This window comes from Uloborus diversus, chromosome 6, assembly GCF_026930045.1.
Source record: "Uloborus diversus isolate 005 chromosome 6, Udiv.v.3.1, whole genome shotgun sequence".
Classification (NCBI taxonomy): Eukaryota; Metazoa; Arthropoda; class Arachnida; order Araneae; family Uloboridae; genus Uloborus; species Uloborus diversus.
Genome location: NC_072736.1, coordinates 10511646 through 10532127, shown reverse-complemented (window position 1 = coordinate 10532127; position 20482 = coordinate 10511646). Strand labels below are relative to the sequence as shown.

General features: G+C 35.6%; 1 protein-coding gene across 1 annotated transcript in view; it reads right to left on the bottom strand.

Moving 5' to 3' along the window:
- Positions 1-262: 262 nt before the first annotated feature.
- LOC129224200 (MAM and LDL-receptor class A domain-containing protein 2-like) overlaps positions 263-20482 on the bottom strand; it is a 150054-nt gene continuing 129834 nt past the window's right edge. The window contains 9 exon segments of the mRNA XM_054858617.1: positions 263-542; positions 632-679; positions 4563-4623; positions 6726-6819; positions 8876-8955; positions 12281-12347; positions 13384-13515; positions 18058-18231; positions 20026-20049. Of these exon segments, the coding sequence (XP_054714592.1) occupies positions 483-542; positions 632-679; positions 4563-4623; positions 6726-6819; positions 8876-8955; positions 12281-12347; positions 13384-13515; positions 18058-18231; positions 20026-20049 (740 nt within the window). The 3' untranslated portion in view covers positions 263-482.

Sequence of the window (20482 nt, the reverse complement as noted above, 5' to 3'; positions counted from 1 at the left end):
TTTTTTTGTGTGCGTGTAGGTGTATATGTGTGTATGTGCGTGTGCGTGTGTGTGTAGGACATGGATGCAACCTGGAGACGGCTTTCGCTATAGGAGCAGCATCGTGAGGAGCCGGTCGACGGTGATGCTGCAGGGGGTGCTGGCGAGAAAATAAAATCATAGCACATCAAAACAGTCAAATGAAAGCAATAAGCAATCGTGATTGCTCAAAAATCCATTTGTCTGCGTTTAATACATATCTACATAAACTAAGTACTGAATCAAAATAGAAAGCGTTTATTTTTCGGAAATTTTTACAGTATGATGCTAAAAAACAAAACCGTAACAGAGATTAATTTTTTACATGAAAAACAACGGAACGTCTTCTCTGGTTGTCCCTACTATGTACACACAGTTCTTTTTCAATGCTTAATGTACAATTGTTTAATGATTGATGAGTCGAAGAAAAGTGAAGATCACATATGAGTAGAGGCATTGTCTTTTCACTTAATCTCAGATTGGAATGCGTAGAGGGGATTTTCGATGGCTGTGGCTCCAGCTCCCTGAGGAAATATTAATGAGCAAAAATCATGAGACCATTTAGTGAAATATAGAATTTATTAGAAAAATAACAACTGCCCATTTAACTTACATCTTCGGTTCTGACGGGCATGTGAGAATTCAATTCCCCAAATGTCAGCTGAAATGAAATTGAACAAGTTAAGCACAGAAATTGTTGTATGTAAAATAAAAAAAGCAGAACACAAATGACTAAGTTTTGAGAAAATGTGAGTGTAAAAATTGAGATAAAAAGGACAGAAAAATAAGAGCGAGAATTATTACAACGCGTATGCGTCAGTTTTAAATGAATTTAAAACGAGCTGATGTGTGCATCACATGACTTCCTTTTACTCCAATTTAATGTCATTTTCTCATTATTGGCAGTTTTAATATGATTCAATAGTTTACTCTCTAAATATCACCAACAGTGGCCAAATTGAAACCAGATTTAAAAATAATAAAGATCGCCAAATTTGTCACCAAGTTGGCAACAAAACTTGGCGACGAAAAGGCTGGCGATATATCGCCAAGTGTCCGCCAAATTGTAACACCACGTGAGTTTACATCGAAATTAACAATGATCCCCCCCCAAAAGGGGCAAAAGACCCCCTTTAGAGCATAGGAATGCAACCAAAAAGAAAGGTGCACAACTAAACCCCACTAGGAGTCTACGTACTAAACGTCGACTTTCTAGGACATTCCGTTCTTGAGTTATGCGACATACAGACATACGCACGTACATACGTACATACAGACGTCACGAGAAAACTCGTTGTAATTAACTCGGGGATCGTTAAAATGGATATTTCCGGTGTCTGTACGTTCCTAGGCACACATCCACATGTGGTCGGGTTTAAAAAAAAAAAAAAAACACAACATTCATTTGGGGGTGGGCAAAATGGAAATTAAGGCCGATTTTTGGCTGAAAATTTTTTCGCGAATACAATACTTCCTTTTTTGTAAAAGGAAGTAAAAAAATAAATCAGACAGGAAAAGACCCCTCTGTAGCTTATCACACGCAAAGAAATACATGGCCCGTGACTAGGAATGTTGCAAGTATTTTCTAAAATACAGGGTGTTGGAAAAGTCCGTGGAACATTTTAAAAATTAAAAGAAAAGGAATAAATTGTCGTATGAATATGCGGTTTGCGCCATAATATTTCATTGATTCAAGAAATTTTTTATGACCTTATGTATAAAAAAAAATTGTAATTATTAGTAACCGCTATATCATCACCGTAAACGAAACAAACGTCATGTGAGATATTTAACCATTTTATTAAACAGAAAGCAACACCTTTGATTACTAGAGTTCAGTGTCTGCACCGTATGTTGCTCGAACCATACCTAAACGGCACACGAGTTCATCTCATGAACTCTGATGAACACACATTGAATCCGGTAATAAACGGTATTGCTTTCTGTTTAACGAGCTGATGTGTGCATCACATGACTTCCTTTTACTCCAATTTAATGTCATTTTCTCATTATTGGCAGTTTTAATATGATTCAATAGTTTACTCTCTAAATGTCACCAACAGTGGTCAAAGTGAAACCAGATTTTAAAACAAAATTCAAAAATTTTTTTTCCAAATTTGTCGCCAAGTTGGCGACAAAACTTGGCGACCAAAAGACTGGCGATATATCGCCAAGCGTCCGCCAAATTATAACACCATTTGAGTTTACATCGAAGTTAACAACGATTTCCCCCCAAAAAGGGGCAACATACCATCTTTAGAGTATCCGAATGCAACCAAAAAGGGAGGTGCACAACTAGACCCCACTAGGAGTCTGAATACCAAATTTCAACTTTCTAGGACATTCTGTTCTTGAGTTATGCGACATACATACACACATACGCACATACATACGTACATACAGACGTCACGAGAAAACTCGTTGTAATTAACTCGGAGATCGTCAAAATGGATATTTCTGGTGTATGTACGTTCCTAGGCAAATATCCACGTGTGGTCAGGTTGAAAAAAATACTCAACATTCATTTGGGGGTGAGCAAAATGGAAATTAAGGCCCATTTTTGGGTGAAATTTTTTTCGCGAATACAATACTTTCTTTTTTGTAAAAGGAAGTAATAAAATGGTTAAACACCTCACATGACGTTCGATTTGCTTACGGTGATGATATAGCGACTACTTATAATCACACGTTTTTCCTTTTTTTTTTTTTTATAAAAAAATTTTGAACTTGTGAAGTATTATGGAGCATACTGCATATTCATACGACAATTTGTTGCCTTTCTATGAAATTTTAAACTCTGTCAAAGACTTTTGGGATACCCTGTACTTAGCAGTTTCTAGTGATACGCTCATAAATCTAAAAGCAAAACCGAATCAATGCAGACTGAATAGAAAATTCACAATGGTGGTTTTTGACTCAAATTCGGAAGTTGCTAAACGTGTTCTTAAAATCAAACCCTGTGGCTCGACAACCCGTGAGGGTCAAAGCCTACTGGGCCTAACTCAGTTTTCCTGACTAGAGGTTCTGGGGTGCAAGGCAAATGTTTTGGTTAGGTGGTCAGCCTAACGCAGAACCCCCAGTGTTCAATTCTAAAGTACGCTTGGTACTCATTTTGTAGAACCAATGAAGGAATGAATGACTGAGTTAACCATGCCCAACCCGGGAATAAAACTTGTTCTTATCATTAAAAAAAAAAATAGTAATAATAAATACTAAAAAAAATAAAATAAAGAGAAGAAAACCCCTAGATAGTGCCGCTTTGACTTAGTTCCAAAAGACGCCGAAGTTTTGCTAAGGTTTGCTTTTTTCTTCAGCGTTTTCATGAGGTTTTTCGATTTGACGACAGTCGTCGACAGACTTTTTGCAAAAGTACCCATATTAAGGTTGCGTTGTTCGAAAACAGTTCACCTGTTACACCGTGGTCAGTTTGCGGTTATGATGTCACTGGTCTCTTTCTGGGGAGTCCTGGTAGAAAAGTTTTGTTTCCAAACACTCGTGGTAGCAGCGCGGTAAGTTCTAGTTCAGCAGTGGGGCATGCTCCGAGATTGAAACTTCAAGCACGACCGGATTGGTCAAAAAATGCCACGTGATCGATCTCGCTAACCACGTCGAGACAGTGGTGCAAGATGGGTGAGAGCGGTTGCAACCAGGTCACCGCTACAGAGAATGACCTCACGTTGGTAGGTCACGACAAAGAGCAGCTGTTTGAGGTTTCCGAACGCCTGCGGTGGCATCGCTGCAACCTTTCCCCGTTTCCGAGAGTACCCTAAATATTGTGGAAACAAATTATTTTCCAGATGTTAAAAAAGATACGTTACTCATGTCTAGTCGTCATTTTTGAATTTTTGAGAATTTCGTATTGTGTATTGCGTGTAAATAAATCTATATTTATATAAAAATGAATGTTTGTCTGTATGTCATCCATGAACTCAAAAACTACCCGGCAGATTTGGCTGAAACTTTCACCGTTTGTTATTTTTGGTCCTGGGAATGTTTATAGACCAGTTCGAAAAAAATTCGATCGATAGTTCCTTTTTTATTCCAATTTAAGTCACAATCCATTGGATAAATACGAATAAAACTATCGGCTGCAGAAATTAATTCGCGTGAAAGATCTCATTGATAAGAAGTTAGCTGTTGCCATTTTTCTTGAGTTTGAACAAATAAATTCTTTCTTTATTGTTTTATGGCTTTTCATGCAACGGGGGGATTTAAAACTTTTTCTATTTGATATTTTTAGCGACTGATTGATCTTGCAAACTGCGTGAGTACAAAATTTGAGTATAGTCACGGCTTCACTTGATACCTGGACCGATTATTATGAAAATTGCTATATATATGTATTTTTCCACGGAGAAGATGCATAATATGCTCATTGAAGCCACTCGCCACCAGGTGGCACTGCAGAGTAACAACTTCTGCCCCGTTCAACCGATTGTCATGAAAATCAGTATAATGATGTATTTTTTTGTTGGCGTAGCAACGCGCGTCGGGTACAGTTAGTGAATAAATAAATAAAAATTAAAATATTTAATGATTCTTACTGTATCCAGGTTCAGTCCGTACACAGGATTATCTACTGCATGTGCCAATCGAGATCTTTCTCTGCAAAACCAAATAAGTAAGTAAATGAGAGAATAGGAAATATAGCTGATAATTAAACAGTAAATTGGGTCAGTTGGGGTAAATGGGAACAATCTCTGTGACCACACTTGTGTCAGTTTCTGAAATTAAACTGCTGTTGAGTAACGACTAGAAACACGAGATTTTGAGAGTTCCACATGTTTTCAAATGGGGTCGTTTCCAAAACTTTAAATTTTTTTTTTTTCTGAAAAAGCATGCTTAAAAACATAGAATCTAACCATTTTTAAATAATTTCTTTAAGTTTAATATTTAAAAAAAATTACTTAAATCGGTGCTCTTTCATCGTTTAACGCTTCTGCGGATGACATCACAAATAATGAAATGCCATTCACGGTCCAAAATATTTAATTCGCATCTTTACTCACGTGTATTGGCAACGATAGGGTCGATAGCAAGCGTAGAGCGCAGTTGTAATTCGCTTCTTGATTATCATAACGTGATAACGCGATAGAATGATGCGCCAAAGAGCATCATTTGTGACGTCATCAAGACCACACCTTGTTTGAAGAATCGGACATTTTAAAAAAATAATTAAAAAATAACTGTTGGGAAATAAAAGTATTTTCTGAGTCCATGCTTTTTTTTTTTTGGCTTATTCCATCAATTTCAGTGACAAAAAGTACTACTTTTGACTGAAGGAAACAACCCCATTGTGCAGGCGAGATCATTGTTTGAACACGACACTGAAAAAAAGTTGATTTTTAAAGTTTGGAGTTCTTACATCTTCCTCCCCTGCAGATCTACGAATGCAAAGTAACTGGTTTCCACTAGTTTTAAGTGGAAGGTTACTAAAACTATTGTTTTGTTAATGAATTTCACATTCCCAGTTATTTTTGATGGGCAATTTAGCTATTTCCATCTACCTTATAAATACTGTATTCTGTGGTGAATGAATATAACTTTGTCATTCCTTTTCGCTGTGCGTTTTGACAAAAATGGGGCTGTTGCCTTCAGTCAAAAGTACTACTTTTAGTCACTGAAAAATTGATAGAATAAGCAAAAAAAAAAAAAAAAAAACATAGACCCAGAAAATATTTTTATTTTTCCAACAGTTGTTTTTTTTTTAATGTTAGATCTTTCAAACAAGGCATGGTCTTGATGACGTCACAAATGGTGCATTTTGGCGCATCTTTCTACCACGGTTCCACGTTATGATAATCAACAAGCGAATTAAAATTGCGCTCTACGCTTGCTATCAACCATATCGTTGCCAATACACGTGAGTAAAGACGTGAAGGCTACAGTTGGAAGATTCAACTGGTCGTATACGATCTATGGGCCTCAGATTTATTATTTGTTGGTGTAAAGCCCTTTTAAGCGTCTATTAGGTCAAATGACTAGTTTTGTGAACCCAACCAGTGATGGTTTGTCCTGTACTGTCAATATCAAGTTCGTAATCAATACTTCAGGAACACCATCAGTGGATTCTCAAAATAGCATCTTTCAAAAATACCGCCACTTCATATTTTTTCATACAGAAGTTTTATCTATGCTTGGAAAAAATGTTATAAAAATGAATAAAAAAAAAATAAAGCAAATTTTTGGCATTTAAGTTTTTGAGGGTGGCTTTTCTTGAGCTTATCACATTGCTGTTTCTTATGAGATCTCAGTTTGAATGAAATGTACTCATTCTTTAGCTTGTTTTCTATCATATAGGTACATTTTGTAAGTCATAAAGTCAGATTTTTCGTACCCAGTGTCCCTCAGAGACTGTAGTCTTGGACACAATGTACAACATTTTATCTATCAGTTCATTCAAAATGGATCTAAAAATGAAACACAGGGTATATTCGAATAGAGTAACTGGTCAACCGGTGACTAACCAGGCGCGTTCTAAGAGAGTTACCGGTTGATGAAAACTAATGGAAACATCCTATGGACATTCACCATGACGTCATCAAATCAACCGCTGACGTCATTTAATCAACCAACCGTTGCAACGGGTTACTCCATTCGAACATACTCATTCAAACTCTGTTTCCCTCTATCCCAACTAACCAGTACTTCCAGCAAGTGGATGCCAACGCGTTTGGTGTACGCGTTGGTGTTCCGGTGGTACTTACGCGTTGGTGTTCCTTTTGTACCAGATGATGAACATGATGGCAATGAGGAGAATGGTTCCAATAACAACGCCAATGATCCAGCCCACACCGGCACCTGAAAAAGAAATATCCCTTAGATCACTCCGCTACAGACTGACTCCGAAGCAATCTACCATTTTCAGCTAAAATATCGCACTCCTAATGCAACACTGCCACAAGTCAAAAATTGTAGATTTTGAGTAACATATATACATGTCCTGGTGCATTTTTATTAGTTCTAGAAAAATGCATGACAGCTGCAAACGAACAAAAAAATTTTTTTTAAACCCTAATTTTGAGATCTGTCAGTGTGTTACTACAAGAATTTAAGCTAAGGTACATTACATTTAAATTTATTTGTCCCGAAAAGAAGTTTCTGCAGATGTGGTAGCGTTTTACTTGGTGTGCGATATTTCAATGAAACGAGTTGATGTGTGTATCACATGACTTCCTTTTACTCCAATTTTAATGTCATTTTCCCATTATTGGCAATTTTAATGTGATTCAATAGTTTACTTTCTAAATATCACCACCAGTGGCTAAATTGAAACCAGATTTAAAAAAAAAAAAATCGCCAAATTTGTGGGCGACCAAAAAATTAACGATATATCGCCAAGTGTCCGCCAAATGATAACACCACTTGAGTATGCATCGAAATTAACAATGATTCCCCCCCCCAAAAAAGGGGCAAAAGACCCCTTTAGAAACACCCGAATGCAACCAAAAGGAGAGGGGCACAACTAGACCCTACTAGGAGTCTGCGTACCAAATTTCAACTTTCTAGGATATACCGTTCTTGAGTTATGCGACATACATACGCACATCCGCACATACGTACATACGCACATACATACATACGGACATCACGAGAAAAGTCGTTGTAATTATCTCGGGGAATGTCAAAATTGATATTTCTAGTGTCTATACGTTCATAGGCCCTTATCCTGGTCGGGTTGAAAAAAAAAAAAAAACTCTATTTATTCGGGGACGAGCAAAATGGAAATTAATGTCGATTTTTGGGTGAAATTTTTTTCGCGAATACAATACTTCCTTTACTATGTAAGAGGAAGTAAAAAAGTAAGTTGCAACCATTGGTTAGGAGATTATAAAACCCCTAAACTTATGTCAGAAGACAAGAGAAAGTAATTAGCGTTTCAATTAAAGATGAAATTTGTAACTGGGAGATAAATGACATTATGTCACAACAAAAAAGAAGTATGTAGGACCCATGTTTAAAGTCCCTTTGAAATGTGCCAGAAAGTTTTTTTTCCATTATCTATCTTCTTTTCTGTTGGGAATTTGGCTTAGTGTGTTAAAATTTCTGATTGATGTACAAAAATTTCAGTAATACTAGCTGCGTCGCTCGGCTTTGCACGATCTACCTCGAAAATAAAAGTTATATCAAGTGACGCGTGTTGAACACTCTGGCTGGAAAAAAAAAAAAAACAGTGAAATTTGGTGGCAGATTTCGGAAAAATAACCAAAAAGTAAATATTTTAAATACCCCGATTGCAGGAAAAGCTTTTAAAACAAAGCAAGAATTCTACTTGTTCATGTTCGAGAAACAAAAGTGGCAACAGATCTTTCTTCTCAATGATTTTATTCACGCTATAATTTTAATAAAAGCAATGTTGCGAAAAGTTGAGATGAAGCACTTAATAATAATTTGAATGGAGGAAATCCTTTGGAAATGGGAATTTTATGTTGAAATCTAAGTGTCATAATTAAAGTAGTTTTTAATTGATGTATCCGCTAATTATTATCGGAAGATTATGTTGAATAGCCTAACATAAAGACGGGAAGATTACGAATCCATCGATACCTGGTAGGATGGTCAGTTCACTGTTGTTCGGGAGAGGAAACTTGGACATAGGTGACTACATAGATACATAGGTGCATACATAGATACATACGCTCAGTTTTTAATAATAAAAGATACATCTATTCCTGATTTTTTAAAAAATGGACACACGGCCTTTGACTTTCTAGGTTCAGAAATAAGTTCAGATTCGAAACTAAATAAGTCATTCTCAAGAAAACCAGTCTGAAGATCTTTAAATAACTGAACCATGTCTTGTATTATACGTTTGCAAAAGCCGAACCCGTTGATGAAGCAAGAGCAAGTCAATTACCTCTGACATTGTCAAGCTTTTCCTTTTCTGTTTCTTCAATTTTCTTCGCGCATCGGTTATGTACGTAATCAGGAGGACACCTGTAGTAAGAAACAAAGGAAATGTCACATAAGTTGCGTGATAAATTATAAAGCACCACAAAATCAATGTCCCAGTCAGCATATCTATCTCTGCAATTGAAATCCACCCGCATTTGCATCTGTAACCTCATCTCCTCGAGTACAAAAGCTGCTGAGAGTCAATCCAGGCAACCAAAGATTCGTAGTTTTTCGGGAAAAATTATCTACCCAGTCTCACCTTTGTGGGGCTTAAATTAGCGGAGGTATTATTAGTTTTAACGTTTATAGTCAGCAAGTATTTCCTCTCTCCGAAATTTCGGAAAGTACTGTCTGACCTCGGATTGTATGGAAGGACAAACATCTGTTTTACAGCCAGAAATGGACGAATCTATTATTTTTTTTTTACCGATGTCAGCTTTTTCAGAAGCAGAGTCTCATTCAAATGAGCAGAATACGAGCATCAAATTTTTACTTTCACCCTTATTCACATAGATTCGTCTTATCTGGACGTTTGAAAATTCCATGCAATCCGTGGTTGGGCAGTAGCTGGCATTTGCCGATAACTCCTTCCTTTGGTTCAAGAGAAAGTGGATTGAGTACATGCGGAGAAAAGGTGACGTTTAACCATTAATTCCAGGTTTGAGCGGAGAACGGAGTAAGAGAGACGAGCAGTTTAATGCTTTGTGACGCGGCAAGAGGATTAATTAATGTACTGCTGTTTAATTAACGTACCGCTGCTGGCTGCAAGAAGGAACAAGGCCCCGAAGTACGCTGGCTAAGAGAGTGTCTGTACACCAACCCAGGTGAGCCAAGGCGACAAGTCTTACTGCTGACACCTATGCACGTTTGTCTGTGTGCCTGTAACCCTATCTTATCCGAACTATCAATCTCTATCAGGTCAATACTATAGTACCGTTGAATGCAGGACATCTAGGGAAAGCTATTCCATGCTGTCTCATCACTCTAAACCTTAAAGGTCACGAGATATGAATTGATACAAACAGTCTACAGGATATCCAGGATGTGTACATGACATGCAGGCATGGGTGTCATTTTTCAGTACTGAGGACGAAATTCCCTCGGTATAACTTTGATATCCCCCCCCCCCAAAAAAAAAAATTATGTGCCAAATCTGACACTCCCTACGGACTTTTTAGGACTGTTGTTTCTTATTTTGGTGTTGCCAATTTAGGTTTTTTCAGCTGTTAGGTTTTTGTTGTTGCCAAATTTAGTATTTTCTTGTATTTTGTACCATTTTTTGAGTTTTTTTTAAAAGCTTTGTGGCAACAATTTTTGGATTTCATATATGTTTTAGCGCCATTTAATTCATTCGCCATTTCTCTGTGAAGTGATCAAGCAGATTTCTGACTTACTGTATTTTGCTGCAAATCTGGTTGTATTTTCCAATTATATTTTTTTCTATTAATTATTTTTATCTTTTAGCTTTCAATATGCCTACTGCATATAGTGTTGTTGAAAAGCTTGCGATTCCAAGCCAAGATTTTGCTTGGCGAGAAAAAAAGTCGCCAAATTTCCGATTTGGGGGGGGGGGGGTATATCAAAGTAGTTCCATTCCCTCTTAAAAGAATCGGCTGATGGATTTCCGTTTACGGACTTTAATTAAAAGAAAATAAATATTCAATTAAAGAACAGAAACCGTTAACCGATTTTTTTGTGACGGATTTCCGTCCTCAGTACTGAAAAGTGGCACCCATGCATGCAGGAAAAAAAGCATTAAAAATAATCAATTGTCACTCGCCTTAGGCGGTATTGAGTCACCGCAGGTGTGAGCGGGGATTTGGGGAGCGAGCAGGGTGCAAAGCCCCTAGTATACTATTAAAGCCGGTGCGCGTCTGTCTGTTTGAATTCTCATCTTCACACGATCCACTGGGAGTTGAAAGTCGGACAAGTCATCAATTGATTCGAAATTTTGCGAGAATTCCATTTTTGTCTCATTTTTGTACGACTTTAATTAGCAGCGACATTAATTAAAACGTCAGTTAACTTTATTTTGTTAATTTACGAGTTTTCGACTGTTCAAAGAGGGCGAAGTCCCGTAATACACCGCCGAAGACGGATCGATCTGTTGCAGACGGCAAACGGGAGAAGGAGAACGAAGCCCTCTAGCACTGTTAAAATCTGCGCGCGTCTGTCTGTCTGAAACCTTATTTCCGCGAGAATCATTAGGTTAATCGTCGAACGAGGTATCAAATGAGCTCATATTTTGTGAGCAATTCATATCTCCTGGTTTCATTTTTGCACGACTTTAGTTGGTAGAGCTGTCAATCGAAACGTGAATTCACAGTTCATCGCTAACTTACAAGTCTTGAATTAGAGTCAAAGCTGAGTTGTTAAAGCGTGAAAAACGTTACCGAAGTGATTGCAATCATAGTGTATTTCATTAAAACTATATTTGATTGATTAAAACATTAAAAAATAATAAATTAAAACTGATTGTTCCCTTTTCTAAGGAAAAAGATGAGATCAGAATAGAGATGTTACCTTTTCAAAACAAACAAAATATTAGATCTCAGGAGCAAAGCGAAAGGGGGAGGGTGGCGGTTTCAGAATCCCCAGAGCCTTGCTTTTCACACTTGTTTCAAATCCTTACATGGTAACTGATATATATATATATATATATATATATATATATATATATATATATATATGCTTTATATATATATATATATATATATATATATATATATATATATATATATATATATATATATGCTTGGGCTGTTGTACTCCCTGCACCCCGACTTTCCCCAGGATGGTAAATTCTGAATGTGCTAGGGATTGATTGTTTCTCCCAACTACCCAAATACAGAACAACCTTATTTATCCGGACTAACTGTGACCAAAAGTAATCGGGATAAAGGAAAATCCGGACATTCAGAGTTATCAGCAAAGCATATTCATTAATAAGCAGACCTCTTATTGAAGCAAAAAATAATGCTTTGTATCAACATTTCATAGGATTGCTTTGTGCAAAGGCTTTCTACTTTCAGCTGTTGTGGTGTTGGACTGACGCTCCAAAGTCTTATTCGATTACCATAGTTTATTGCACTATTCATGCCTAGGTTGCAAATTTAATCAAAAGAAAAAGGGTTCAGTTATTAGATTTTTAAATTATCATTAAACCTTTTTAAAAAACTCTACCGATTCTGTAGAAGTCTGTTCTAAGGGGGAAAGTTTAATGAAGTTCTAATGTACCTTATAACTACAACTGGTACACAAAAATAAAATGTCCCAACTATCTTTTAACAGCCTTGAAATTGTGTCACAGACAGCTAAAGCACTAAAACAGATTGAGCGGACCGATGAATAAAAAATATTTACTTACGTGCAAACAGGTACTCTGCCTTGCAAAGAACAGTTGCCGTTGTTTCGACAGTAATTGTCAATACACGCTGCAAAATAGGAACAATGTGTTTGAGAGTTGTAAAACATATTATCTTGCATTAGCCATATCATATATTGAACTGCATATAATCTTTTCCCAAAATTTAAATCAAAATTTCTTTCACATTTCACATATGTATTATTAGGGAATGTGGCACATAGTGAAATAATTAACATATAACATATATTTGTCGAAATAAACAAGTTAGTAGTTTATTTTGAAAGATACAGATAGAGGTAAGAATGTATTTTGTAACAGAACTTGTATGAAAATGTTATTTTTCATTTTAACAGTAAATTTGAACTTCAAAAAATATAAATGGAAAATAGGGAAGTTGCAACCTATAAAATGTTCATATTTTGACTATTGAATATTGTTAATTGACCCTCAAAACTAAAAAATTCACCATCGCCAAATTTTAAAACACCGTGATTGATTTTTAATGAATTTTTAAAAATCCACCTGCAAAAGTGCGCTTTTCTGAAACGTCACGAGCTTACGTCACAGGGCACTAACGGGCAGCCTTCCGCCGAAGATCCCTTGTTTTCGCTACGGATATTTTGAGCGCGCTGATATTTTTATTTTTTAGAAATTCAATAATCCTTTTGAACACACTATGGGGGCCGGATTCGTTAAAGCACAATCTAAATAATCTTCCTCAAGTAACATCAATGATGGTATTCGAATATTTCCGAGAGGATGAGAGGTTTAATGTTCCAGAAACGCGAGGACTTAAATGCGAGGAAGTGCGCCTTACGTTTCGTCTTCGAAGCCAACTGCACGTCCTTCGGCTTCTCCCGCGGCGCAAGAGCGCATGACGTCACTTCCTGTGCCATTTGACGTCACAATCGCTTGAACTTTAAAAACTGATTTTTAAAAAAAACTACTTATCGTATCGCAAAATTTTTTTCACCTATGATGTTCATACATGTTACTCTATCATATAAAAATAAAATTGAAAAATCGAAAACTTCCCTATTATCATTTAGCCCCATGGATAGGGTGAACCGAAGGAGAGAAGAAAGAGAAGGACTACTACTTACTACCGCAAAGACTTTCGTCGGATCCATCAGAGCAATCCTTGACACCATTGCAAATGTATTCTCTGGACAGACAAGGGCGAGTCTTCTGGTCAGAACAGAAGTAAAATCCTGCTTCGCATAGGTTGGCTAAATCTGAAAAATGGCCCAATCCATGTTTAGAATAGAAATGGCAAGAAAAAAAAAAATATATATATATATATATATATATATATATAAATTGCTGAATAGTTTAGTTCGAATACAATTAGAAATTAATTTCACAAGTCATTTTTTTGCACTTTTGGGATTATTGTGTGAATTTCTTGTTAAAGTCGTTTTACTGCACAATGAAATTGAATTTAAGCCTGACTAGTCGATTAAAAGATGTTCTCTAGCCTTATTCAGACGTTTCAAGTTAAATAACTAAACCATTACGAATATTTTAGAAGATATTTTTAAAAAATAACTTAAATGAGTTAGATTTGAAAAAAATTCATTTTCTGCTTATTCGTATTGCGTATCGGATAAACAATTTTTTGCTTATACAGTAGAGTCTCGGTTATCCATCCTTCGATTATCCGCCATTCCGGGTTATGCGCCGTACCAGTTGCAATGGCATTTTCTATAGAATTAACTAATGCAACAAAATCGTTGAAAAATAGTCTGCCGATAGCTTGTCGGCATCAGTGATGATACGTGATCTCTAACATGTCTCTGACTGAGGGAATTATACAGTAGTCTCGGTTATTCATCTTTCGAATATCCACCATTCCGGATTATCCGCCGTACCAGCTGCAACTGCATTTTCTATTGAATTAACTAATGCAACAAAATCGTTGAAAAATAGTCTGCCGATAGCTTAGCCGGCATCAGTGATGGTACGTGATATGTCTCTGGTTGAGGGAATTCCCCCAATAGCATTAAACTGATTATGAAAAATAAATCAATGGCATTAATGGACTTGTAAGTTATTTTAGCAGCTTTTATTTCTTCATTAATTTAATTCTTCTTATTATCCACCAATTTAGCTCCTCCGTCTTTCCGCCAGCACAGTAGATTGAGTGATGCACGTCCGTGATCTGTCCGCAGCGGGTTTTGATCCGCAGGCCTTTGTTTCTTAATTTCTTTGAAAAGCGGAACTCATTTTTTGCATCTACAATTTTTTTTACAGAACCCTTGGTGTATCTTGTACAGTTCAGTTTGAATTCAATACCCAAAAATGGCTTCTTGTAAAAACAATTTTAAAAAAGGAAGCTTTTTCAAATAATACTTATTGCAATAAAAAACGAGCTGATGTGTGCATTACATGACTTCCTTTTACTCCAATTTAATGTCATTTTCTCATTATTGGCAGTTTTAATGTGATTCAATAGTTTACTCTCTAAATATCACCAACAGTGGCCAAATTGAAACCAGATTAAATTTAAAAAAAAAATAAAAAATCGCCAATTTGTCCCCAAGTTGGTGACAGAACTTGGCGACCAAAAGACTGGCGATATATCGCCAAGCGTCCGCCAAATTATAACACCACATGCACTGTTAAAAAAAACCTGAAAGTTCAGGTAGTTTTCTGACTGATTTTAACAGAATATTTATGTAATACTTCAAAACGTATTTTTTCCTTACAAAAACAGAAATATCATGAAAGGAAGTAACGAAAACAGAATTTTTCCATTTCTAGGGTTGCCGCTGTGCTGTACTTTGTTAGTATTCTGATTAGCCTTCAAGTTATGATAAACATCGCTTTTTGATAGTGCTTATTAAATCGCACTGTTACATTTTGTTAATTAAAAGCTTATTTAGAATAACAACTCAGGTGTTGTAGACAAAATAGATAGCTTGCTATTTCATGTCTGGAAAGTAATATACTCGTGTGTCGAAATTGTTTTTACGCCTTTGGGCTTTGTTAGGTTTGGAAAAATGTTTGCGCCATTTTCAGACAGGCAGCTGTGTTTTGATCGCCCTGCTGATTTGATGTGGGTTTTACTGAGTCAGTATTAAAATATTATTGCGGTGTATTATTTTGCTCAATACTTCGAACAATTCTATTCGTTAGGTATATTGTGTGTTCTAGCGGTGAGAATAGTTATAGGATCTCGTGTTATCCATTTAAAATAAAAGCTATTGGATTACTTGTATCCAGATGCAATGGAGACACTTAAATTTAGCACCGCTGGTCACATGTAAGTATTGTTAAATATCTTTGTACATGTTAATATACAAATGTATTTTTCTTGTTAATATGCATTTGATAGAATTCCGATGGTAGCTGATTTAGAATTTATAGAACTAATATATATAAGTATATTAGTTATATTAGTATATAGTTAGAATTATAAAGTTATTGTTTTTGCTTTAACGCGTTGTATTCTTGAAAGTCATTAAAACGTTAAATGCCAACATTTCGTATCAACCGCAGATTATCGTGGTGTGCGAGCAAGACGGAAAAAATCACTCAGTTTTTTTTTTTTTTTTTGACAAATTGAAAGTAAACATTTTGAATCTCTAAATAAAAGTATTTCCTGCTGTTATATTTTTTGCGAAAAGGCATAGCAGATTGTTAATCTTTGAAAGTACAATTACAATTTTGACAAGAATAAGTTTTCTTGACTACTTAGAAATCTGGAAACATTCATTACTCCTTTCGGGATTTCTCATTTATAATAAAAAATATAAATTATTTAATTTATTTCCTTAGGATCTCATCCAAAAAACTTATTTGAGATTATTGCAAGTTTCTTATAAAAACATTTCGGGTAAAACGAACTGATTGATATGTTTAGCCTAAGTATAATGCTTATGCACTAAAAATCTATGTTGCTATTCCAATGAGTGAAAAATGCGGAAATCACCGTGGGGGGGGGGGGGGGGAGGATGCATCATCTGAGCAAAAAATTCTTCACGTGTATGTCAATGATTCTGTTTTTAAACACAGTAAATTGGTATGCGGTACTCTCCATCAGGTATATTATTCCATGATAAAGTCAACCGGTTTTTAATTTTATTTTATTTGACTCATTCTGCAAATAAAAATATTCTATTTTTCATGTATGCTTTTCCATGACACGCCAGAATATGTACGAGGGGCTTTCAAAGGAAATATCGAACAGTATCAGCATCAAAAATAGGTGTTATATTCAAATCCACTAATTTCCATGTTGGTACTTTTCGATTATTTTTATTCATCTGAAGGTGCAAATTTCGAGACAGATGCTTGAAAGGTAAGCAAAAATTTCACTTAAAATATATTTAAGTAATAAATACAAATTAAAAAAATAGTTTTTTAACAGTTAACTATTTTTCTATTATATATCATTTTAAACATAGGATAGAAAAACGAGAATGAAATTTCAGTAAAATATGTGAAAATGAGAAACGACAACATAGCGCAACGAAAAACCAAGAACCGAAAGTTCTGTAAAGACACAGAAAATTTAAAAACGGAAAAATAGATGACCGGAAAATTTAAAAACGGAAAAATAGATCAACGGAAAGAAGAGAAATGGAATTTTCGTTAAATCACGGAAAATTTATAAATGGAAGAACAGAACTAAACGGAGAAATGTGAAATGGAACTTCTGTTAAGTCACGGAAAATACTTTAACGGAAACGTAATATTTACGGCAACTTTGCTGCCGGTACTTTATCCGTTATTTTCAGGAAATGTTTTTAACAGTGTGAGTTTACATCGAAATTAACAATGATTTCCCCCAAAAAGGGGCAAAAGACCCCCTTTGAAGCATACGAAAGCAACCAAAAAGGAAGGTGCACAACTAAACCCTACTAGGAATCAATGCACCAAATTTCGACTTTCTAGGACATTCCGTTCTTGAGTTATGCGACATACATACACACATATGCACACACATACGTACATACAGACGTCACGAGAAAACTCGTTGTAATTAACTCGGGGATCGTCAAAATGGATATTTCGGGTGTCTGTACGTTCCTAGGCACATATCCACGTGTGGTCAGGTTGAAAAAAAAAAAAAAAACTCAACATTCATTTGGGTGTGAGCAAAATGGAAATTAAGGCCGATTTTTGAGTAAAAATTTTTTTGCGAATACAATACTTCCTTTTTGTAAAAGGAAGTAAAAAAATCTTAAAATAACCAAATGTTTTGATACAAATTTCAAATCCTATATTTTGAACTCAAATAGCAAGCTGTGCATTATTAGCAATAAATAAGTTTTATCTCTAAAATTTATCTGCTGTTCGTTTTGGGAAATGCTGATTATAAGCTTCAACCAAATCCTATTTTTATCGAATTTTAAGTGATTAGTTGGAATTAAAAGAAAGCATGCTAGTTTCCCAAAACTCTTGAGTGATCTATCTCTATAGAACTCTGGGGTTCCGCAAAACACCGCAACCCAACGCTTTACCGCTAAAGCATTGGTTTCCTAGGAGCGAATCGCCGACCTTCGGCGCCGAGAGGAAAAGTTGATTCTTCTGCGCATGCGCGTCCGAGCTAAATCGACGTCGTGAGTGGCCACGCGGGAATCACTTGACTTTGATTTCAGCGTCACGCCGAGTAGCGACGCCAAAGCTCGGTGATTTCGTTTCTAGGAAACCAGGGCTTAAGTCAAAAGGACTTGAAAACTGAGGAACAAAGTTGGGTTTACAAAGTAGAGATACTCTCCACATACGCCACAAATGTTTTGAAGCAGGATAAAAAGTGGGAGAGGACTCACCGCATCCCGATTCGTCAGAATGGTCGAGGCAATCAAAGACTCCGTCACAGACCAGCAAAGCCTTGATGCACTTCCCGTCGCTCTTGCACGCTCTTTCGTCGTCTTTGCAGTCGTCTTGGCTGATGCGCGTCACGTCCGTCACCGGGGGCTGTGTGGGGGGCAGAGTCTTTGGCGCTGCAAGAGATATAAACAGGTAACTACGGTCTGGCCACGGATTGTATTTTAAGACAAACATCCGTTTTGCAACCGGAAATGGACGAATCTATTATTTTTTAGCGATGCCAGCTTTTGCAGAAGCTGAGTCTCATTGAAAGGAGCGGAATAACGGCATCAAATTTTTACTTTTCCCCCTCATTCAGATAGATTCGTCTTATCTGAACTTTTGAAAATTCCATACAATCCGTGGTTGGACAGTACAGTAGAATCTCGCTTATCCGGACCCGTCCATCCGGATCAAATTTGTAGCCTTTATAAAAATTTCAAGCTCTCATAGATGACAAGGCCGTATGCAAGGGGATGGTTCATAAGGGTTCGAACCCCCTCTGAAATTTTTCATCCAAAGAATTTTTTTCCATTATTTATTTATTTATATTTTGCTGACAAAAATAATATTGTTGTTATTATTATTATTTCAATTTTATTTGTGAAATGAAATTTGTATGAGTGAAAAATTGTACAAACTCATTGTGTGTTTATGGTAGTTACTGAGAAATTCATTTATTGTGTAACAATATGGCGTATGAGAACATCCCTTCCCACCATTTAGCTAATCTATTGTAACAAAAATCAATAGAATACACATGAAACCAAATTGGATAGACCATATAAACGTTTCAAAAAATGTGTGTTTTGTAAAACCCTCTCCGAAACACAAAACTCTGGTTACGGCTCGAATAGATAATTTTAAATTAGTATAGCAAGATCGCAAGTACGCTAAACATTCGCTGTTTATTTTGATCTATTAATTACAAAGCTCAAAAAAATAAATAAATAAATAAAAAGGAAAAACTCAAGGTTTTATACTACTTTAACTCATTTATTCTCTACAACAAAACACGTAAAACATGTTTACTGGTTGGTTTTTGTTGACTAAATATTTTTTCAAAGCTTGAAATTCGATTTTTTTTTTTAATTTGGAAATTTAAATCACGAGTCCTTACTGATTATATCGTTTATACGCAACCAGCTATGTAAACTCACTTCGTGCGCGTTCTGTGCCAAGAAAGAGAGTTAAATTTAGCTTTTCAATCAAAAATAAGTTTTTGATTTTTCAAACTTTTGAGTTATGTCTCTCCTGCGCCCGAGCAGCAATATGACAGAACTAATTTTTTTCAGAAATATGAGGATTGCGTAGGTCTTACGTAACAAATTCAATTAATTTTCTTCTATATCTAATATGTAGAAGAAAGATTGGATTCATGAAAATTCTTTCCGTGTCTTTATAAGATTTATCCATATCATTTCGTCTTCCCCAATCAATATTTCAACACGATTTATAAGTTTTACAATATCTAAACAGCTATTCATTTTTTTTCCTTTTTCTTTTTTTTTTTCAGAACAAAGAACCAAAATTGATTATTTTGATAATTTACATTTGTGAATGTAAATATAAGAAAACATTTTTTCTCGGCACAGTTCGAGTTATCAGTTTTTGAGACATAGCACACTGCCCTGTGGAAATTTTACGTGCTTACCGAACTTTCGCCGCTATTGAATGGATGGTTTAAATAAACGTGTTACATTTTGTCACCTTTTCAATTACTTGAGTTAACACAAATTTCAATTACTCAATGAACAATAACTCACTAATTTCACCTTAAATCAACGATTTCGTTCAGTAACTGAATTAAAATGGAGTTTCGAAAAAATATGTCTAACTATTTACTTTAACGTTAAGTTTTATGAGTAATGTATTTCACTAACAGTTAAAATTCATTATAAATTCATTTTTTTTAAAGAAAAACTTACCTAGAGTTGAAAGGCATTCAATACCTGGAAAGAAAGGAGCAAAGTTTTTGAAACAAATAAACAAAATAAAATACTATGACTAATAATAGTTTAGCATTTGCAACCAATATGTAGAAATACAATTGAGTTCTGAATTTCCTATTACTATTCATTGTGAGGGAAAAGAAAAATACCCTTTTATTAAAATTAAATTCTAGATCTGCTCCTTCTAGCTGTGAACTCAACTACACTGAATGTAAGAAACAAATTCATGCATAGTCAACTGTGATTTCTTCTCCAATAAAAAACGAGCTGATGTGTGCATCACATGACTTCCTTTTACTCCAATTTAATGTCATTTCCCCATTATTGGCAATTTTAATGTGATTCAGTTTTTTACTCTCTAAATATCACCAACAGTGGCCAAATTGAAACCAAATTTAAAAACAAAATCGCCAAATTTGTCGCCAAGTTGGCG